The sequence below is a fragment of the Netta rufina genome, assembly GCF_964035555.1.
Source record: "Netta rufina genome assembly, chromosome: 1".
Lineage (NCBI taxonomy): Eukaryota > Metazoa > Chordata > Aves > Anseriformes > Anatidae > Netta > Netta rufina.
Genome location: NC_140123.1, coordinates 104,196,124 through 104,218,798, shown reverse-complemented (window position 1 = coordinate 104,218,798; position 22,675 = coordinate 104,196,124). Strand labels below are relative to the sequence as shown.

The 22,675-nt window shown below is 42.6% G+C and overlaps 3 protein-coding genes across 3 annotated transcripts in view; 2 read left to right on the top strand and 1 right to left on the bottom strand.

Annotated features, from left to right (window-relative positions):
- Positions 1–1,669, top strand: part of URB1 (URB1 ribosome biogenesis homolog) — a gene marked incomplete at its 5' end in the record, with an annotated part of 45,703 nt that extends 44,034 nt beyond the window's left edge. Inside the window, one exon of the mRNA XM_084306329.1 lies at positions 463–1,669. Coding sequence (XP_084162455.1) covers positions 463–668 — 206 coding nt within the window. The 3' untranslated portion in view covers positions 669–1,669. The remainder of the gene's footprint in view (positions 1–462) is intronic.
- Positions 1,670–4,004: 2,335 nt separating this feature from the next.
- On the bottom strand, positions 4,005–19,595 carry MRAP (melanocortin 2 receptor accessory protein). The gene is made up of 3 exons (XM_084291801.1): positions 19,295–19,595; positions 14,101–14,200; positions 4,005–6,262 (listed from the first exon to the last, which is right to left on the bottom strand). Exons 1-3 carry the CDS (start codon positions 19,398–19,400, stop codon positions 6,148–6,150), a joined length of 321 nt encoding a protein of 106 aa, XP_084147927.1. The 5' UTR covers positions 19,401–19,595; the 3' UTR covers positions 4,005–6,147.
- Positions 19,596–20,101: 506 nt separating this feature from the next.
- Positions 20,102–22,436, top strand: MIS18A (MIS18 kinetochore protein A; the record flags this gene model as incomplete). Its single annotated transcript, XM_084290498.1, has 5 exons — positions 20,102–20,336; positions 20,434–20,500; positions 20,658–20,780; positions 21,600–21,693; positions 22,281–22,436. 5 exons carry the CDS (start codon positions 20,102–20,104, stop codon positions 22,356–22,358), a joined length of 597 nt encoding a protein of 198 aa, XP_084146624.1. The 3' UTR covers positions 22,359–22,436.
- Between the last annotated feature and the right edge of the window lie 239 nt (positions 22,437–22,675).

Below are 22,675 nucleotides of genomic sequence, written 5' to 3'. Positions count from 1 at the left end.
GTGGCCATGTGGGTTGGTAGCACAGAGCGTGGCTGTACTGTAGGGATTTCTGGTAGTACAGTAGTCATACTCCCTGGAAGAAACTTTCCTTTCTAGGATTATAATGGAGTTCGGTGAGGTGTATAACACACAACTCCAAGGGATAAAATAGTCTGCAACAAATAAGTCCAGGTGGGTTATGATCCGTGTACTGCTCAGTGTTCCTATTTGATAGAGAAAGACACAGGTCAAATTTCAAAGCTTTTCATTTAAAACTGTCAGAAGGGTGTGCTAACAAGAAACCACTTTATTTCCTCACTATGGGAAGGATCATTGGCTTTCTGTGAGCAAAAAACCCACATTTTCCATCTAGGAAAGGGTTAGTAAAACATAGTTCTGGAGGTAAAGTGGGTTATTTTGGTATTGTGAATGTGGAAATATAAGCATATCTGTTCTGATTTTTCTCTAATTTTTCTTCCACAGCTGTTTGTGTATTCCTGACTTCTGTTTACATTGGGGACATATGGCTTGGAGCACAGGAGCCAGATATGTTAATAACCCATGTCAAATTGATCTGCAGTAATACAGATGACGAATTAAACGATGATGACATGGAAACTCATAAACAAGGAGAAGAAACTATTGTGCCTCTTTGCAAAACCCTTTACTCGGCTACATTGGGGCATTAATTCAGTGAACTGACACTTAGTCTTTAATGTTATATGCTCTGTCATCATTGCTGTGAGCCATGAAACCCTTCTGAACTGTTCCTCATACAAATCTAACTTACTTTGTCATAAGATCAATATTTTATTACTGTGTGCAAACTCAGGGGGGAAGACTTGTATTCATCATCTCTCAGTGGAACATTAAAGCCGTAATTTTCCTTTTTCTTCAACCGTAAGGGTACTGAATGTCATTTACACCACTTTTAACTTTCTGAAGAACCAAAAAGGGCTGATGAATGTGTTGCCTCTGGACTCTATTTCAGTCTCCATCCTCTCTCCAATGTCAGATGGGGAAAAGGACTGCAGTACTTCACCACAGTCAAGTATAAGTGCAAACAAGTATTCAGGAGTTTAGCCGTGATGATTTACTATTTTTTTGAAGAACCCAGCTTCCTTCATGGTACAAGATGATAAAACCGGTACAAAGACAAGATGCTGAACACTGGCATCATGATGGTGTAGGATTCTTATATTTTTTCAATTCCTTTTGAAAGCGTTTTTTCTCTCGGTTTTCTGGTTTTTTTTTGTGTGTGTGTTTTTTTTTTTTTTAAATATATATACATATTTTTTTATTTAAAAAAAAAAGTCCTGACCATCACCACTGCTGGAACTTGCAATGAAGACCTCTCTTCTCTCCACTCTGAAAAGCTGAGAGAGAGAACTAAAACTCCAATGACTTGCTGCTGATTGATAATACATGTTTTTTATTGGAAATTCTCTGTGAAATCCGATACATATTTCTTGAACGTGGCCTTGAGGGCAGATAATAAACCATTCCAGGTATGCAAACACGCAGGGTCTGAAGTTGAGCCTTTGAAGTGTAAAACAGGATTTATTAAATTGACTCGTGAAAACCTGCTGTGCCTAGGTGCTTTGTACAAATTCTGTACTAGAGAAAAAAATCAGAAATGCACACTCCTTGTGTTATTTATATAATGTGCTTTTTTCAAAGAATAAAAGAACGTGAGATGCAAATAATGAGGATTGCTTCTGCATGTAAATATTTTCTCTTAAATAAGCCATAATATCTGTTTGAAGGCTTGGTTTAAAAATAGCAAAATACATCTTGAAAATGCTGCAAGCCCATTAGAGGCTAAAGTGTGACATAATATTGATACAGAATCCCTAGAGTGTGGCATCAAGAAATTTTCTTTGCAATGAAAAGGTGTTTTCTACTTAATTTAAAAAACAAAATGAAGAGATGAATGAAACCAAAGGATTTGCAAGTGCCAAAATATGAAATAAGTGGCTAGAACTGGAGCTAAATGGAAAGCTGTCTTGCCATCTCATCTGCCTGTAACTGAAAGCACTCATGACATGCAGGGAAAGAGTTTTCAGCTGTCTTGAGAGACATCTAGCAATGGTTTATAGTATGACTTGTTTGAGAGAATTTAAGAAATGAGATAGAACCATTCAACCAATGTAAAGACTGCAATGCAGAAATGTGTTTTCACATGGGACTAGACAAATTCAGTCACTGCCCAAATCTATTGGCAATAAATAAAATGAATTTTCCCCCTGTCAAGTCTGTTTTGCCTCTGATGGCAACTGGTAAGCAATCTCCCTGTCTTAATTATGACCTTAGCTTTTCCATCCTGTTTTCTCCCGTCCTGTTGAGGAGGGGGAGCGGGAGAGCAGCTGGGTGGGAGCTGCCTGTAGTCCAGAGTCAACCCATCACAGTATCTAATGTGTTACTGACCAGGAGTAGATGTACTTGTAGACCCTTCCAAGTGAACAAAACCCAAACCCTGAGTGCAACACCCACTTTGTTACAGTCTTCCACAAGTTGCAAGCCCAGGCTGTTTTGCAGAGTGCACCTCTGTGCCTTGTAATACCCTTTCCCACGCCCTGTTTGCTTTACAAAAACTTGTGCAACTGTGTTACTGGCCAGAGCAGAATTCATTTGTTGAAGCTCACCCACGTGGAAGAGCAATTTGTGAGTTGAGATCTGTTTCTGGAAATAGGTGCATCACATGCAAACGGGCACGCTGAATTACTTCTGGTTAAACAGCAATTTGCACACCGTGGTATTTCCCTGGCTTTTAGCATTTTGTTAGTATCCCCAATATTGCTATTATCAAAATGTTCAAGGTTGGAGAAGAGTATTCTTCATACACTTTTTTTTTTTTTTTAACGGTTGGTTTGGAAGCAAAAATAATGTAAATAAGCTGGCAATTTAAAGCTGCCAGCCTCATGTCAAAAATGTATATCTCATACCTGCTTCTTAGTAAAGACAGTGCTGCTCTGCATGTGGGAACTTTTAGAAACGAATTAGTCTCTCACTGCTTCTTTGAGCTTCGATGTGTTGTAGTAATGTAGCAATTAAAAGATTATTACGGAGTCCTTCAGGAAATAACGGTCAAATATCTTTAAAAAAGCAGATGGTTAGCAGTTGAATGATTTGTGTGTGTGAATTACTGCCAACATGCTCAAAATTCATTATAATAAATTACACGGTGAGTCATTTAAAAAAAATATGCTTCAATAAAATAAATTGTAGAGAGGATTCAGAAGTGGAAAGCTTGCCCCATGTATGGGCCTGTGTTTTAAAACAAGGAGTTCCTACAGCTTAGTGCAAGTTATTTGCTTCGATGTCCTTGTGATGAGAAGCATGCCCTGCAGTGGGCCCAGCGGCCTGCCCTCACAGAAATCACCATGAGGACAGGCCTCTTAAGCCTTTTCCTCAAAGTTGACAAGAAGTTGGTGAAGGCAACAACCCTAAAGACACGTTGCTTCCTGAGGTACGAGGTATGTACAGAAGGTAACTGCAGGTTTGAGTGCAGGTGGGGCTCCTCAGGTTTGAGTGGACCTCAGCCCCTCAGTGCTGGCGTGCAGGTGAGGAGACATCTGATGTGCTGGGAGGGCTTCAGGTACTGTGAGCAACCGGGCTCAGTTGCTTGTATCATGTCTTGGAGGGGGGGCAGTGCATTTTGGGGTAGGATTTTTATGGTCGTCAACTATTTGAACCTGCGACATGAGGTGATTTGGGTCATGCCTTGTTGGCTGATGGCTGCAGCATTCTCAAGAGGGTGAGGATGCTGCAGGCTACAGAGGGAAGGCCTCTGTTAACTGAGGAGTCTGGGGGAAGGGGAAATAAAAGCACTAACTGGGAACAGCAGAGCACTGAAAGGGCCTTGAAATGGGTGTGTATGGAAATGTCACTGCAAGAAATGCATTTCTCTCCCCTCCTTCCGAGTTAGACATGTAAAATAAGCTTGCATTTTGCTTATTTTATCTTGTATTTAAAAAAAAAAAAAAAGGCAGTAATCATAATCTTTTAATTCCTAAGCCATTGTGAACGTTTCCAGATAATTTTATAGGAAAACAAAAAGAAAACAAAACAAAAGCACTAACACCCTTTTCTGTGGTTACATACCACATACGTGTTTCAGTGTGCCTACTGCAAGAATGCTCCTCGTTACGAATGGGAGCATCAGGACGTTTCAGAAATCCCCTTGGAAGCCATCTGTGGAAAGGAGGCTCTTGAGAAGCAGGTGTGGGGTCTGTCACAAGTCAGCGAGGAGGAGGATGGAGCCAATGGAGCCAGTCCTGCTGCTGGAGAGGATTTCTAGGTCAGGGCAGATGCATCCCTGAGGAGGAAAATGGGTTGAGATGGTGAGGTCTTCTTCAGCCTCCTGGTGTGATTGTAGACACAAGGTAGACACGACTTGCAGTGGGACAGGTGCTGACCAGGGAGAAATTCTCCCCCCCTTTAAGGCAAGGGGAACTTTTTTGCTAAACAGAAGGTAGTCTGGCTTTCACCACCACTGTCATTTGTGTGTCCTGTGTGAAGCAGCAAGAGATAAGCATATCTGAGAGGTGGGGAAGGCCATCTGAGCTGATTAATGGAAAACTTCGTCTCTCTGACACATCTCTGTCCATGTAATGTCTTCAGTTCCTGCAGTCTCCCCTTGTTTCCTCCACTTGTTCGTGACCTGGTAGACTTGAGGCCTTGATAGGATTCCACGCCTAACCAAAGTAGTAGTTGGTTTGCTCAAAAAGTAAACTGCAGAAGTGTTTACCTCAGAGATTTAAAAAATTTGAGTTTTTTTTTTTTTTTTTTTTTAAGGAAAACAACACTCAGCACAAATACATGCCTGGTGGTTTGGTCTGTCTCTTGCGTTTGAGGCTTTTTTTACCACAGCCCAGCCCACCCGCTCCCTGGTAACATCGCAGCCCGCGCTCCCTGCGCAGCATGCGGCCGCTCTGGCAGTGCTTCACTGGAGGAGTTGTGGCTGCCTGCTTGGCGAGGTGAAATTTCTAAGTTTTTCCTCAGGTTTTGAATGAATTGTGTGCGGTCCTCAGCCCAGCAGCTCGCTGTGGGGTCTTTTACCCACTCCAGCCCTTCCTGCCTTCCACAGCCCGACTCTGCAATCGCGGCACCGTGCTTGCTGTAGCCCTAAGATACCATTTCGAGACTGTTCAGTTTCTTTGTCACCTGCCATTCCAAGAGAAAGCAAAAGGGGACTGGCTATTAGCAGCAAAACTATTTCTGGGCAACTGCTAAAGCTAATGAGTTTATTCAGGAAGACACAACCACTTGAGATAATGAATGCTGCCAATAGCTTTTTAAAGGCTGTTCTAGCTAACCAGTGTTTTAATAATTTTCATCTAACCCAAATATATATAATTTTGCAATAGGAAAATAAATACAAAGCATATTATATCCTTGAGGGAACTGCTGAGCTTTAAGACAGTAGAGCAAGATGTAACCCTTCCATAAGCAAAGTTTTATTGTTGATGTTGCACTTGACGTTACTGCTTATTTTTCAGAGGCTGGCCAAGTGGAGATGTCTCTAAGATGCAATTGATGAGACTGCGAGCTGAGGACAGAGCCAGAAATAGATGACTTGTGTCATTGTGGCTATAAACAATGTTGTGCTGCCTGATCAATGTGTTGGTAGTTTCTTTCACAGCAAGAAAACCGAGTGAAGACTGATGCTGCAGAGACACCCCTGAGGATAAGAGGGCTCTGCGTGCGCTCAGGTAAGCAAAGCAGAACTCTTTGCAGGACATGGGGTGTAACTGCTACGTGCTTTCTGCTGGAGGAGCAAATCTGCTCTCAGCCAAATGGGTGTTAATGAGAATCACGCAGCAGGCAGCACACCCATTGCACCTCGTAATTGAAAGATGATTTTGAATCTTTACTTAAGTGAGAGAGATTTTGCAGTCATCAGAATCTAAAATGCTCTTCTAATCAGGCAACTGCAGCAACAGTGCTCCAATACAGTGGTTAGTGCTTCCTTTTAGGCATCAGTTTCAGTCTTTGTTGAAAGACATTTTTTTTTTTTTCTTCTTTTCCTGAACTAATCCAGCTGCAGCCTAAGGATATAATCTTCTCTAGAGTCAGGAGAACTGTCCAGCTGTTTTTGTTTAACCCATTCCAGTTTTATTTCAGACTGAGGTACTTCCATGAATGCCAATTTCATCTGAGAGGGAGTTAGTTAGGTGTTCCAGGAGCAACCTCATCCATGTATGGGCTGCTGAGGTCATCACAGTGAGGCTGTTCACTGTTGGAACTGCTTTCTTCTACCTGGTTCCCTACAATCACCTGTCTGTAATGTGGAAAGAAAAAAAAATATACTGTTATCAGGGAACACAGTTTGGAAGGTAGCAGCAATTTCATAAGCAAGTACATTATTAATGTTTTAAAAATAAAGATGATGGTTCTCCCAACTCAAAAGACATTGAATCCAGCATGAGAGTTGCTTCTGGACTTCAGCCCTCTTTATCCACCATCAGAATTATGTCCTTACCTGCAAATAGAGTGTGACCAACAGCAAAATGGTGAGCTGTGAGTCACATTTGGTGAACTCCCTCACTCAACATTGGACCTTCAGTCCAGCCCTTAAGCCCTTGATCCAGTTCTTTAGCTGGATTTTTAAAGAGGAAACCAGAAACTTTGCTGTGACTTGTTCTGTAGCAAGAGTGAAGGGACCTCTCACAGCTGGTTCTGGAAGGGAAGGGGGTTAGGACTGATGTGTAAATCGAGTGAGAGTACAAGAGACAGAGCCACTTACACTGGGGGCAACAGCAAGAGGGATGTGTGATGTCTGGGAGAGGTTCCCTGGCAATAGCACTGGGAAAAGGCAGTTTAAGGAGGGGTGGGGATCTGAGCAAGGAAAAGAAGGTAGGACAAGGGTAGCATGAAATTTTCAGCGTACAAATAACATGGCAAAGATTTATGGTTCTGCCAGAAAAATCAAGTTAGTGGTGGGGTGTAGGGGATGATGATATGAGAACAGCTGAGCATACCCTGTCTCCTCTTCCCAGCAGCTTCCCAAACATCGCCCTTAAAAAATAAATGGCAGATAGCTTTGGGCTAAAAGCAGTAAATTTCATTCTGTATGGCTAAACACAAGATGGTCCCAACTAGTACTACATTCTTAGGGCTTCAAAGGTGAGGAGGAAAATTACATTGGGAAGAAAAATGTAACCCAAAAGTTAAGTGAAAATGGAAAATTTTTTGAAAAGTCTTATTAATGTCCTGGTGCCACAGATTAAAAGACAAAAAAAAAAGAGGGGATCTTTGACTAAAAGCTACGTTTGTTTCAGTGGTTACACAGAAGTAACAAAATTGGGAAAATAATTGTATGGGAAATAATTATTTTGAATAATATTGAGGAAGGAAAATATAAACTTTGTAACTTCGAATTTATATTAATTACTTATGAAAGCTTCAAATATCTGTTCCTGACAAAACTAATTCAGCAGGGATCTTGCTTAACGGTAATTACAAAAATAAATAAAACAAAACCCCAAAGTCTCAGTAATACGCCCACCATGGGATGGAGGCAGGCGGACTTGGAGTTTGCTTTGATGTGATGCAGGCATATTCAAGAGATCTCTCTTCTCTCTGTCTGACAGAAGCAAGACAAAAATACTCTTACCAAAGTGGGATGCTTTCTTTCCAGTCCATTAAGCAGCTGAACATCATCAGCTAGCTATCCATATTCTTAAATCAGCGGGAGAACTTGCCTCCCAGAGATCTGCAAACTGTCTGAGGAGAGCTCTGGCTGGCTCTTGTTAATCTTTAACCACCCTTGGAACAGTGAAGAAATGTGATGAGATGAAATGTGATGGAAGGGCCCTGGTGTCCCAGTACCCAAAGGGAGTGAACTGGTCAAGCCAGGTCACTACAAGCCAATGTAACTGACCTCAGCCCCAGACAAAATGAAAAAATCATGGAATTAAAACTAAGATAAAGTACAACTGAACAAGTATTCCAAGGGACAAAAAAAAGTAATTCCCAACAGTGTGGTTTTATAGAAAGATAAGGACAGTGAAACATGGCTGATTTCATTTCTTTAGGGGAATCCCATTTGGAAGATAAAGTTAGTTGCATGTATGTGAGCTATCTGAACTGCAGCAAGGCATTTGAAGTAATATTCTGTATTGATTTCTTTAAAAATAAGTATGCCTCAAACCCATTAAACAGGTGTTAAGTGAGCTAGTCTTCTCAAAGAGTAACTGGAGAATGATCACTGACTGTGGATGTTCCAGGCTGGGCTCCATAGGCACCTGGTGCATCTCGGCATTTTCATCAGTGATCTGGAAGCATGTGTAAAATCACTCTGAAAGAAAGCTGCACATCAAGATACAACAATACGAGGAAGAGCAAAGAGTCATAGTACAGACTGGACAGCCAGGAAAGATGGATCTATTCAAACAAAATTAATTTTAAAGCCTCAATCCTGGCAGTAATAATCTTCATTGAGAACTGCAGGTTTTTCAAAAATGGCTCTCCTTAAAAACAATAAATTGTGACAGCACAGAAAAGCTAGAGATAGTAAGGAAAAAAATGTAGAGTCAATATTCTGTATTTATGGACTTCCAGAGACAGACTTGATCTTTGAAAACCTGTAGTAGATTATACTATAATTCTAAATTTTCATATATTTAGTATAGTTTGGTCTATCTGCAGTGATCATGCATGTGGTTTTTGGAAGGACCCTGATCACTCGTAAGCAATCTCTCTTCCTGTCTGTGAGTTCACACGCACATGCAGACTCTGGCTGGTGCTAACCAAAACCCCAGACTTATTTTTCACTTGGAGATTAGTTCTCCCTGAGCAACCTCAGCACCACTGTACCAGTGTCACATCAGACAGAGCCACAATGCCTGCCAAGAGGTACGGAGCGTGCTCCAGGTGGTCAGCCTTTGATGGCAGCAGCGGGAATGCTGTTCTGTGAAGACCCTGTAATTTGAGTTCTGATGACTGAAGTCCTGTAACCAGCTTTGACAGTTCACAGCTAACCATTTTAACAGCCTGTGCTCCTCTGGGTCTGACTACTTCTCACATGAAAAGGATCTGGGTCTGTCAGCATGAAAAGAGAAAATTCTCCTAACGATGGAGGTGTGAAAGACAGCTTCATCCCTTGAAACCAGAGCCTTGAGGAAAACTTATTATCTGCTGTTTGAGAAACTGTACCAGGGAGAATTTGGGATAGATCCCCAGGAACACTGCATATGGGAAGCCAGCTTTAAGAATTTAGCTGTCCTAAATACAGGAGAGAGAGGGCTGAAGAAAACAGAGAACAGGAGCAGAGCATGACCTGCTTTATCAGAGAAGTACCTCTCATAATGATCTTCTTACTATGGTATTATTAAGAACTTCGTCTCCCCAAAGACAAGGTGGCATGGCCAAGTAGAGCTATGACACTTCTTATTGTCAGCAGGAGGAATATAATCTGGCACCCTGAGTATCAGATTGACTGCCTTTGTGTACAGGAATAGGTACTTCTTGTTATTGTAAGAGAGACACAGTGGGTATGTTGTTCACTAACGCATATTTCAATCTTGAAGATATATATATAAATAAAAAAAAAAAAAAAGGAAAATTATCTGCCCTCATATGAGATCTAGGATATTACCACAGATTTTTTTTTTTTTTTTTCTGTCCTACAGATCAAAATCCCTGAGCTGCCAAATATCCAAATTAGTTCCCCAGTTCCAGGAATGAAGCAGCTGTTGCAATTGATCTGGATGGAGCAGAGAATTGAAAGAGCACACGGACATTGTACAGTCTGTCCACCAAAGCAGTGGTATCTGTCTGTCCGTGAAGGAAGCCCTCACCTGCAAACTGAGACAATAGCTGGCTGCAGAACAAGCGTTTTAAAGCCAAGTCACACATCTCTGTCTGGCAAGAGGGATCCCGAAGCTATGTTACTGTATGCCTCAGCAATATCAGGTAAAAGTTGGTCTTAGTTAGGGGGAAAAATATCAAAACACTGAGTCAGGTTTCTTATTGCAAGAGTCCACAAGGCTCATGCTGCCAAGCAGTCCAGAACCACTTGGCAGATTCCCCTTCTGAGGCTACCATGACAGCAAGAAGTGTTGATAAGGGATCAGATATGCAGATCTTCATTTTTTTCCTCCCCTATTACACTGTCTGTGAGGCAAGTGGTTGTCTGAAGACTTTGGATGTCCACAGAAGCCTCAGTCAGGCCGTCAGGGATGCACATCCAGCAGTGGGAACACAGGTTTTCCCCGAGAGGACAAGGAAGTTGTGTTATCTGCATCACGTTCAAGCCTCCAGTCAGATGTTTCCAGCCACTAACCCTATTTTCTATATCACTAAATATTCATAAGAACAGAAATATATATATGTCACTTGGATATATCATTTTGGATTGTAAGAAATACAGTTTATGTAAATGTTAGTGCTGGCTCTTGATTACAACAGTGTGGTAACTGCCTTGGCATGCTAATGGATTTGAAATAATTGGTCCCAAACCATTTTTTCTTTCTTTTTGTAGGGATGGCATAGCAGTGACAAAAGGGACTAGGACATGGATTCTTTCTTGCAGCTGTCTTGCAAGGATCAACCCTCGCCCCTCCCTTGAGCTTGCTCATCGGACTTGGCACCAAACCATTCTGTGTTGCGGAGAAGAGCGTGGTGCAATCAGACCACAGCGTTGGGTCCGGGACCTCTCAGCATCTCAGGATTATGCTGTGGAATAAGTAGATCTAGTCATTGCATACGGCTTTCGGAAGACACTTTGACTTCTTTTCTGTATGGGTATGCAGCTAGAAGTCAGCAGACTATCCTGTGGCAGATGTCATGGCCTTGCCAACATATTAAGACATCGGCGTACACACTGGTAGAAGAGAGATGATCACTGCATGTCGTACAAGGCCAAAATGTAATCCTCAGGGACCCCACAGAGATCCAGCTGACGATAAAGACAGTTGACCAATGGCAGTAGGGGTTTGCTTGACGGTCAACTGGGGACAAGTGAAAGCAAGAAGATATGCTCCTATAAATGTTCAGATGTGAAAGCATGCTTGTTTCACCAAGCAATTGAGCAAGCTGAAACAGAACATAACGTCCTATGTGCCCCTGGGTTTGACAGAGAGACGGATGAACACAGAAACTGTGAAGGTAAAAGTTCCCCAGCCTTGACCAGTGACGCACATGTACATTTGTTAGGTGAAGGTGTCACGATTATCATGGCAAAAGAGTAAGGAGATAGCCGTGCTGAATATAGTTGATAGTCATGCCAATGATAATGAATGGATTACAGAAAAAGAAGAAGAAAGAGGAGGATGGTGGAAGCTAACAGGAAGAATTTTTACTATGTTTTATTGCTGAAATGAAGAGAAGAGTAATTGGAGCAGGTGGTTAGAAAACAAATGGAACTCAATCCAAAAGAGCAAATTTGGAGGGTTTAATTTTTATTTTTTTTTCCCAGTATATTTTAAGCATAGAAAACTGATAAGACAGGATGCTTTAAACCCCTAAGCAAACCTCATCCAATACTGCTTTCCATTAATGATTCCTAGGCCTTCCACAAAAACCTCCTTGGTCACAACAGCTTTCAGTGGGCGAGACTGAACATATTGGGGATGAAGACGGATATTTGTAAGCCCAGCATTTAATTCAGTAGCATAACATAGAAGTGATTTTTAAAAAGATACTTCTAAAAAAAATCTAAACACACTGAGATATTCATGCGTACAGTCTTCTGCCACTTTTTTCAGTAACAGCAGATTAATGGGAACAGGCCTCTGTTACCGTGTAATTTTATGTCCATTTCCATGTGTTTCTTGTATTATTAGCTTGCCTCCTGCTTTGTGGTTTATTTGGGCAAGTTGCCTTTTTTATTGTTGCTGTTACCTTTTGTGAGCATGCCAGAGGCCTTAGGGTGCCAATAAATTAGACTATTAGTGTTCCTTTTTTTTTTTTTTTTTTTTTTTACTGCTATATTATACCCTTGCTTCCCTCTGCTTGTTTGTGACCTAATCTTGAACCTCTGCCTAATTTGCTGAGCTGAATTTTCTGTGTCCTGATCAGATTAGGAGGAGCAGTGGGCAAATGCATCCCTGTTTGCATAAAACGTGTTTGCCAGAAAACCCAGCAGCAAACAAAGCAAACCAAATGTAGAAAGCTGCAAACAGAAACCTGTCCTTAGACAAAGTTCAGGTTGACAGGCAGCGTTACAACTACCTTCCCACTCAGCACGTGGGTGCTGCACATCCGTGGGCACTGTGTCTGCATCCCCTACAGGTACCCGAGCAGCCCCTACCTGGTTCTTCACAGGGCAGGGTCTGTAATCCTTTAGAGAACTGGGGACACACCTGTCCAGTGGGGGTTTTACTCGGTGTCTCTTTTCAGCCACGGAGGCTTTGGGTGGAAACACTCTACTAAAACAGGTTAGCTATTCCACCTATCTGCCACTGGTGGATATTTCCTTGTTTTGTCAAGCCCAGCTGTAAAAAAGTCTGGCTGACACTAACATGCCCATCTGGGATCTCCCTGTAAATCTAGATGCCCTTCTACAGAGCTACATGTACTGCACACACTCTGAGCCTGAAAATCATCATCATCCTTTACGAGGCTACTCACTAGCTTTGACCCATCTCTGTCTCCCTAGTGGTGAATAGTACTTCTACTGAAATTTCAATTAAGTTACCAAGGTAAGAGTAACAGAATGTAAGCATTAATTGCAGGGAAATGGCCTGAGGCTAATTCCAGGAGATTCTGGCCCAAGAGAAAACCCAGCTGAACCATGTTATTTCACTCCTAAGCTGACTGGTATTGTGAATACTACGTGCTCGTGGTTGGCAGGTGCTTCAAGTCATTTCACAACTACACTTCCAAATGATTAATATTGCCTCTGACTAAGTGTGTTTGTAGTTTTACCCAGGGCTTACTATGCTGAAGGACTGCAGTTCAGATGTGGGCCCCCTTTGGGAAGGAAAGCACTGTCTGTCTATTGGCAGGATTTGCCAAACAAGAAAAGAATAGAAAATAAGCTTAGATCTTCAGAGAGCTATACATCAGTATTTTCACAGAGTTAATTTAAATTCCAAGAACTTTAAAGTATTTAGGGAGTGAGCTACTCACTTATTTCAGGCAGGAAAGACGCTTCTGCACAACAGGGCATAGAGCATTAGCCCATTGACTCCTCACAGTAATTTTGGGATGAATACAACTGCGTGTTTTTTAGACATTAAGTCATCAAGCAAAAAAAGAATTAATCACAACCAACTTAATGTACCACTCTAAATTGTTCCAGTGAATCACTGCCCTCAGATAAAACATGCGGAACAGGCGAGCTTGAGCAGCAGCAGCAGCTTCCAGCCATTGCATTTTAATACTTGACCACACTTTACCCTTTGATTGTTATCATCGGGCTCTTAGGCACTAAAAGCTGTTCTAAAGATAGAAACGGATAGTTCATAACCAGCATCCTTGAGCCGCTGCTCCTTGAGTAACTAATTGATTTGAGTATATTTCTCTCACCATAGGATGTATTTTCTGGATCTCATTTTTTTCCCCAATTCTTCCCAATTTCTTTAAAACCCCCTTTAAAGAGTGCATTCTAAAACACGTACGGCATTCTTGGAATGGTCTAAACAATGCCACACGTAGGATTATTACTTTTGTGATCTCACTGGTAAATTTTCTCTTAATCAAGTCTTACAGGATTGCGTTGGGAGCTCATGTCCACCTACTTTACCATCATTATTCCCACTTCCTTCCTGGGTGTGCTTTACGTGGGGTACTCCCTCATTCTGTGTGTAAAGCAGACACGTTTATAATACACAGCCTTGATAGCTGGCATAAGTAAAACGTGTGTTTGCCAACACACCAGGTAGACCAGGCCTCTCTGCCCGTCCCTGTGCTTTCCTCTTCCCCCATCTTTCTCTCATCAGCAAACCCCAACAGTTACGAATTCCTATTTTTATCCAGGTGATTAATACCAACAGTGACTAGCAGTGGGTTGAGAGGCACTCAAACCAAATCACAACATCACAAGTGTCATCTCGGTGTGCAATTATAAATGTTGAATGTAATTGCTGGATCATTCAAAGCAGTGAATGAATGGTTCATGCAGATAGTTTGATCACGCTTAGCTATACTTACTTCACTTCTGATTGTACTTACTTTACTGGACTTGATCCAGAGCGGGACATATACAGCAAAATAAGGAAAAGAAACATCACAAAGGCAGCAAGTCCAACCCAAAAGGCTATGACAATAGAATCTGTGAACACAATACAGTAATTCTGTTACTGGTAACACAGCAAATGCGAAATGCAGCAATATAGTTTATGATCTGTATAGTTTATAGCGTATAGTTTATGATCATGTGTGTCATGGAACTAATTCAACTTAATTAAGCCCCCGAGAGAGGGGAATGCGAGTGCCAATTTGCTAAAAGTCTTAAGAGCCTCCTGGCAATTTATTGTGACAGTATATGACCAGGGCTGGGGAAAGGCTGGAAAAAATGGAGTAAGTGTGATGGTGACTAGGACTATGCATATTTTTGAAAGGTAATCCTGAGTACTTAGGATGTTTTTCCATTTTGGCTGTTTGTAGGGAATTACAGTTCCTTTTACAAAACCACAGTGCTGTACTCAAGACTGAGCTGCTACTGCTCAGTGCACAGCCACATCCTGCCCTCAGGTGAAAAGGTAATACACATGACCCTTAAGAGGATGCTTTTAGGGAGGGAATTCTAGCTTTGAAAATATTTTCTACTAGGAAATGCTGGACTTTCACATAGGAAAGCATGTTGAAAAGCACTCGTGACCCTCCTAAAACAACAGTCCAGTGGAAGAGACTGTGGATTGTCCCCTGCCCAGATGTAATGCTTCTGTCATCATCATGAAATTGTTCAAAATGAAGCCTACTTTACCAGGATTGATTTCTGTAAGGAACCAGTAAGTGGATTCCTAGCACTGCAGTACGTGTTCAGAATTGGTTTAAACCAACCTAAGGCCCTGCCACTGCTGTTATCTCTGACTCAGATGAAAACTTGATTTTGTTTGTTTTTTAAATTAGTGAAAGGAAAAAAATAGCACTAATGGGTCTCAGAAGCAATTTTGGGAGCTGGTCCTTAATGAATTAAGGCTGCAGTGCTGCTGAAATTACTGCCTCAGTTACAGGCTTGCTATTAGATGGGATGAATCTGCTCCTGCCCCAGTAGCACCTTTGGTCACTGGTTCAACATGCTCCTTCCTGGGATCAGTGCAGTGGTGAACTTCCCAGTTAAAGCCTTGGAAAGGTTGTGAGTTGGGCAGGGCACAAGCCGAGAAATGCCCTGAATTCATCACTGGCTACCCACTTCGACTGAGGTGAAAAAGAAGGGTCATTGACTCCAGAGACAAATATTGACCAGGATAAAATAAATCTTCTATCTCAAAGGACAAAAAACATTCATGTTCTTTGAAACAGGTCCAGTATGTTTGATTAGGTGTTTCTTTGTGAAAAAGTTCAGAACGTGTTGTCATCAGAGCCACCAAGAGATTAGGGGGAGTTATTCCAGCTCCTTTAAACCTTAAACTAGAGCTGACCCAGCGGAACTCTTATCAGAGAGTTCAGTTTTGGCTGGGATACTGAGAAATGAGAATGTGCAAAATGACTTCTGGAGCATCGGCTTATTTCATTCTTCCCCTCTTAAATGAAGTTTTACTGAGCTTTAATTCAGAGGAAGGTAAATTAGGATGTGAGGGCCAATATTCTGTCCTACTCTTCCAAAAATGAAGGGACTCAGTGACTGGGTGCTACTGGCCAGTCTCAGCTCCTCAGGGGAAAATTATTGACTTGTGTTTAAAAAGACTAAACCAAAACCAAAAAGCTCATGATCTAGAAATATTTTGAAAAGCTCAGTATTTAAGTGCTCAAAGCCAAGCGGACAGAAGTGCAGAGTTGGAATTTATAGCCCTCTATATCGCAGCTATTTGAGTTTCACCTTTTAAGAGAAGTTTTAGTATGATCCATGGAATTCACTGAAGCTAATCGAATTTGTTTCAGATCTCATGGGAAATTTGAACTCAAGAGGGATAAACAGAAACTTCCCGACTGTTTTTAAAGCCTTTCAATTAGGATTTTTCTGAACTGGGATAACATATTTTAACAATCTATAAAATGCTCTCCGAGTGCTAACTTTTACAGTCACCGTTTGTATGGGTGTGTATTTGTTTTAAATATCCTATTAGTTCATGGGCCAATTAAGCTTTTTATTATTTTTATACAAAATGGATAGAAGTACACAATGCTATTAACAGAAAGCAAGACCAAGTCTTTATAGCTGGATTTAGGCTCATTTTCATGAGACAAACACATTCTCACCATGCTTCTGGGACAGGCCACATAACAGAGGAAAGAAAGTGCAGAGATTCAGGTCTCTGTTTTATATTAAATAAATAAATAAATTTTATTTATATATATATATATATATATATAGGGCAAGATTGAATTGGGGAGTTATCATTCCATCCCAAGGGTTATGACAAACGTGTAATTTATTTGGGTGGATTCTGCAATGCACCTAAACAAGTGCTCAAGTCCCATTGCAGTCGATCACCAGAGGCCCTCTGGAATATCCAGTAGATATTTTAATATTGGAGATATCACACATTTTGCCAAACTTGGAATGTTTATGGCCCTATCTAAAGAGAAATTATCTCATTTTGTCTTCAGCACAACGGGCAAGGATTTGCTGAATCTAGTTTGTTTACAGAGTTCCAAGCATATGACGATGATAATCCCAACAGCAGCTTTTGAAAATATATGAACATAAAGATTTTGTAAAGATGGGAAAACCTACAAAGTATCTTCATTGCTTGACTAGCCCTTTTCCTCAAAGCAAGGAAGAAACTAACCAGCTGCAAAATTATTATAGCTTGCTGTCCCAGTGGTATTTGGAGAAGGAAGAATAAAAGTACTAAGATGACGCAGTATGTCCATTCCTCCTGGACGGCTGACATGGAAAAATGTCTGTTTTTATAAGAAGCACAAAACCCCCAAACCATCAATTTAACTTCCCTGCCTATCAGGAAACCAAACCCAACTTTTGGAATTTAGAAATTGATACAGCCAACGTGGGCTTTTTAAAGACACAAATCACGGAGCAGAGCTCCATTTTGGCATGCTGCCTAGAAATACCTTACATAAGCAGCCGCCCCAGGGGACACCAATTGCCTTAACATTAGCCTGCAGAGGGGAAAAATAGTATATCCCACACCTTGCTATTTCCTCTTTCTTTCTCTTCTTTGCCTGGGAGATGGGCAGCTGAAATACGGAAGCCTGGTTTCCTGCAGACTTGTTTCTCAATGCTGAGCCTAAGGGCGATTTCTTTGGTGCCTAACAGGGCACGATCTCTGCCTGCAGCTTTTTGGTCAGTAGAGGTCTTCATTCACAGTGTTCTTCCTCCATTATTCAACCACCAGCTGTAGGAACTTGTAGGAAATTTTATATCTGGGAGGCCTCCACTCCTTTGTTATTCAGTCAATGAGCTGAAGATGCTGAAGGAGCAGATTGGATGTGTAAACACACAGTCTGGTCACATAAGTCACCTCCTCAGAATACAAAAAGACCTGACAGGTGTCAGACTTCTCTGTGTCTTCAGGGTGAGAGAACAAATGAAAAAAATCAGTAAGAGAAAGGTTTACTCTGTTTGGTTCTTGTTGTTTTGTTTTTAATTGAAATAAGGCTTATGAGATCAGTCGCAAGCACTTAAATAGGTATGTGGTGATTTCCTCTGTGAAACTATCAATGCATTTCAATTAAATTTAACAGAGGGGGAGCGTCTTCTAACAGAAGCAAAACTTCCACAAGTTTCAAGAAAACAAGCAGCTGGGTAAAGAGTAATATCCTACAAATGACCATGGAGGGAAATGCTGCAACACAAACTCCACCTCCACCTCTCTTATATATCAGGGATTCCAAATGTTAAAAAGATGCTATTAATGAGGGGGAAAAAAAAAAAAAAAAAAAAAAAAAAAGTTGAGATTCCTGAATTCTGCTAGTCCAGCCACATACAGGGGACTTACAGCCTGCTAAACTTGGTGTTTCAGAGGTTCCCTGGAAGAACGTGGGGGCAATTATCTGCCATAACTTTAAAATTAAGAGAATTAGAAAAGTGGTATAAAGCTGCTCATAACCTGCCTGTTCCCAGCAGCACCAAATGTTGCTCTACAGTATTCTGGAGCAGGATTTTATATACAGAAGGCTGTGGGTATTTACGTCACCTTATTTAAGGTACGTTGCTCTTGGTACCAAAAGTTGGAGGCAATAATGCTAGGCTCCTCAGAGCAGGCAAAAAAGCTTTTCTAGAGGCAGTGACTCCCATACCCATTTAGTTGCAGTTGTCTTCAGCTAACTGAATAGGGACCAGTAAAGCCCACAGCTGTATTACTCAGACAAGGATACAACCACAGGGAGAGACTTGATGGGAATCCCAGGAGAGTGCTGCCCATAGCCTTAGCGGCTCAAACATGCCTATATGGTCGCCTCTGATCTTCATCAATCCATCCAGCTATACCCATTTCAGTTAATCCCTCACGACACAACTGATTTTATTTTAGTAAACCCAAACCAATGCAGTTACATTAGAAAAGATTGACTTAAATAATATCAAAAATACATTGCTATGCCATTGTGCAAAACCAAGTGTGAAATTGAATTAGCTGTCCCCAGCTGAATTCAGAGAATATTATGTCACATTAGGCACTTTGAAAATAAACTCCTAAACCCAGCAGAATCAGCTTTCATGGCAACAAGTGTTTTGATGATAATGTATATTACTGCTTACAATTCAGTAGCAGTAAATCACGGGAGGAAAAACAATAGAATATATTTTCAGCTTGTTGTTCCTGGCTAGTGGAAACACAAACATCTTCCTTTACCAAGGTTTTAAATATTTATCAGTTGTAATGTAAGCCATACGTCCCAAGACAAAACAGGATAGTCTTACAAAAAAACCTGTGCTGATGTAGTTGACTTTTCTGGGAGCAGCAAGCAGGTAGCTCGCACCCCACACTACAGATTTGCACAGTGTAAGGTTTATACTTAGCAAATGGTTAAGAAAAATATCTGTCCTTCTAAATAAGAGTTAATAGAAGCAGCCTTAGAGTTTGAAGCACTGTGAGGCAAAGCAAAGAGCAGCATTGCTAGCAGTTAGTGCTGTTAGGGCACAGCGCAGGTAAGGCAGCTGGGTGCGCAGACACCCGTCCATACAGACCACGTACACATAACTCTCTCTTACAAAGAAGCAAAACCAAGTCAGTGTGACAAGCTCTGCCACATTGTGCCCGCTGTGCAGGATCAGCACTTGCCAGTCAGCGTTACTTACATTTATTAACCTTCAGCTTCCTTCCATCCACTGGGATTGGGTCTATGTAATCCCAGTAATACTCATAGGACCAAAAGTACTCCGACGAGTTGGTCCTGTTGGCCATGTTGGGAGGGAGTGCATTTTAAACCAGCTCAGTACTCCAACCAAATACTTTTTTTTTTTTTTTTTTTTTTTGTCCCTCATTGTGCTTCAGCGCCCTCAGAAAGAGGTTGCGTAAGCAATGCCTGTGTAAATCACCCGGCAGCTCAAGGACTGCCTTGGTGCCGGACCGTGCTTGGCAGAAATTAATGTTGGTGCATGACAGAGGAGGGACAGCCGCCTTCGGGCGTGACCCTGGCTCCCTGGAGGGCTGTTAGGGTGTTCCTCAGCGTGCCTGGGGCTGGCGGGGACATGGCGATGGGATGGACGCGTGCCAACGGTGTCGTGGAGACTGAGAAACCAACGAGGCACCCTGGGGAGCTACGGGGGAGAGGTTGTGTGGGGGACTTTCTGTGAGCAGCGTGCTTAGGTGCAATATTCGAGGCGCCCCTCACAGGGGCCGGCGCGCCCCACACGGGGCTCACCTCACAGCCACAGCCCCGGCCGCCATTTTGGGGCTGCCCCCAGGCAGCGGCTGGGGAGGGGGCGGGGCCACCACGGGGAGGTGCCCTCGAGGGGCGTGGCCATAAAACGGGATGGGCGTGGTTATGGAAATGAGGCGCGCCCACGCGCAGAGTTCCCGCCCCTCTAAGGAGGGGATTGGCTCCGGCGGGCGGGCGGAAGCGCGTCACGGCCAGTTCCGGCGCGGGCAGTTCGAAGGCGGGCATGGCGGAGCTGGACTCGTCGCTCTCGCTGCTGGAGGCGGGCGGCGGCCGGGACCCGGCCGTGGGGGCGGCGGGGGGGGGGAGGCGGCCGCAGATGGCGCCGCCGGCAGGGCAGGCGGAGGGCGACGAGGACCTGATGCCCATGGTGTTCCTGTGCGCCGGCTGCAAGCGGCCCGTGGGCGACACGCTCAGCTGGGTGACCAACGACGAGGAGACGGGCTGCGTCGTGCTGCGCAGTGAGTGCCCGGAGCGGCCCCTCGGAGCGGCCGTTAGCGGCCGTTAGCGGCCGTTAGCGGCCGTTGGTCAGCTCTCCCCCCCCCCGCCTCCCCGCAGGTGCCTCCGCCAGCGTCTCGGTGGACAAGGAGCAGAAGCTGTCCAAGCGGCCCGGAGAGTGCGGATGGTGAGGCGCGGGGCCGGCGGGCGGGCGCGAAGAAGCCCTGAATGCCCCAAGTCACCCTGGATGAGCCCTGTTTGGGATGAAGTTGGGCACAGGTGGCTTTCTGTCATTATTTTCCTTCCTGTGTAAATGTTACGTGCTCTTTTTTTTTTTCTCAAAGCATGATTGAGACGTTGTTCTGCTCCGGCTGCTCCAGGACGCTCGGCAGCATCTACAGGTGCACCCCGAAACATCTGGACTACAAGAGGGATTTGTTCTGTTTCAACATTGACTCGATTGAAAGGTAAAGGCAGGATTCTTCTCGCTAAGATAAACCTCGCCCTCCGGGCGTCATATTCAAGGACGCTGCTGTTAATGTTCTCAGCATGCATAGAGAGAGCTGTTTCTGCACCTTGTGTTACTGCTGCTAGCGTCGTGGCGCTGAAGTTGTAGCTGCACCATCTGTGTAATGTTAGACAAGTCCTAGAAAAGGAAAGTATCAGGGTCACCAGTATTAGAAACTGCATACCACCTCTGAAAATTCCTGTAAACAACACAGCAGGGTTCCTTCTCACTTTCTCAGAAGTGAGTACATAAGTGCTCTACCCTAGACAACAGAAAAAGACCTTGCAGTCGTAGCTAATACCTGCAGTCTGCTGACTACCTGCAGTCATAGGTAATACACAATATGCCTGGCTCCAAACTATTGGAGGTTTGTGTCATCAGCAGAGAACACAAGCACAGGGGCTTAATTTATACTCCTGTGTAACTGTTTTACAGTCAAAAAGTGTCTGGAAAATGAAGGTCTGCTGTTATATTGGTTTTATCTGATTTGTAGCACTTGAAACTGGTCCTAAATTGTTCCTTGATAACTACATCCAGAATTCAGTCCCCACACTTACCTTTTATCTGAGCGTTACTATTTGAACTTAAAACTGTTTTCATTCCACCAAACAGTTTGTTTGCAAGATGACTAAATTTTGTTGTTGTTGTTGCTGGAATCATTCTACTGTGCTAGTGTAATAACTGTAATCTTGTAATCATCGAGAATGGTGGATGAATCTTACGCTCATTCTTCTGCCTTCAGAGTGAAAAGTGCATGATCTAAACTGTAGCGTATCAGTTACATTTTAGGATCTTCAGAAAAGCAGGCTGCTACTGATGAAGAACCTTTAACTCTGGAAAGTCGAGCTGCCTTGGAAGAAGCACTAGAAAGGGTAAGACTTAGCCTAGCATCATTCTTTGTGTACATCAACACTGTGAAATGCTAATATCCTTAAATTGTTTCTGCAGAGCAACCTATAACTTCATCCAGGTCAACTCTGTGGGTTTTAACATATGCTATCACTTTGTGCTATTTTGTTATCTAAGGCTTTCAGTAACTTCATTTCTAGTTTTCACATTAATTAGTGTTTTCTATTTATCAAATACAGCTTTAGATTAGATTTAGATCTATCTGTAATTAGAAAGACAGCTTGACTTTGGCAGTTCATAGACCAGCCTGGGTCCTTGAAAGATCATCAAGTCCAAACTTCACGTTTTCATTTAGCTTTTAATCGTGTCTCTTCTATAGGATTGTCTTGCGTTTAAACTGACTTCCTGCTTTTGCTCTTACTTTGTATTGAGATCCTGTGTAAGGAGTGGTATTTTGCTACACAAAGAGGTTCTGATCCCAGCTGGGGGATAGCTGGGAGCACAGCATAATCAGATTGGCTCTGAAAATGGAATGCTGGCATCTACGCGTGGTTTTTTGTAATGTTGATTTCTGTTTCTAACCAAGCATCTTTCCATGTTTACTTTACAGGCAGACACCATACTAAAGGCTCTGGAGGCAAGACTGACTGCTGTTGAATCAAGTATTGAATCTCTTCACGATGTCTGATTCTCTTCACAATAATCTTTGGAAGAGAACTTCCTGCATCTAAACTAACTGCTGGAGAAGGATACGCGTGAAACTTGTCCTTCTAATACTTTGGAATCTGTGGGAACACTGTGAAAACTGAGCAAAGAAATGAAAGACAGAGGTGGCTGCTGTAGTCAGCATTGTTCTACTGCAACAGTTCTTCACCACTGATGAGTGCCTTCTCCGTTAAAGAGAATGCCCCAGGAAGAGTTTGTTTGTATAGACTTTTGTTTCATATGTAAATATTTATTTAAATTTTTACCTCTGTCAGCAAAGCATTTATCTCCTGATTTCAC

Excerpts from the sequence above, each read along its gene's own strand:
- MRAP (XM_084291801.1), bottom strand. The coding sequence starts at position 19,400 with ATGGCCAACAGGACCAACTCGTCGGAGTACTTTTGGTCCTATGAGTAT. Across the intron at positions 14,201-19,294 it reads GAAGCTGAAGGTTAATAAAT|ATTCTATTGTCATAGCCTTT; the intron begins GTAAGTAACGCT and ends TTGTGTTCACAG. Across the intron at positions 6,263-14,100 it reads TCTGGATCAAGTCCAGTAAA|ACAGGTGATTGTAGGGAACC; the intron begins GTAAGTACAATC and ends TCCACATTACAG.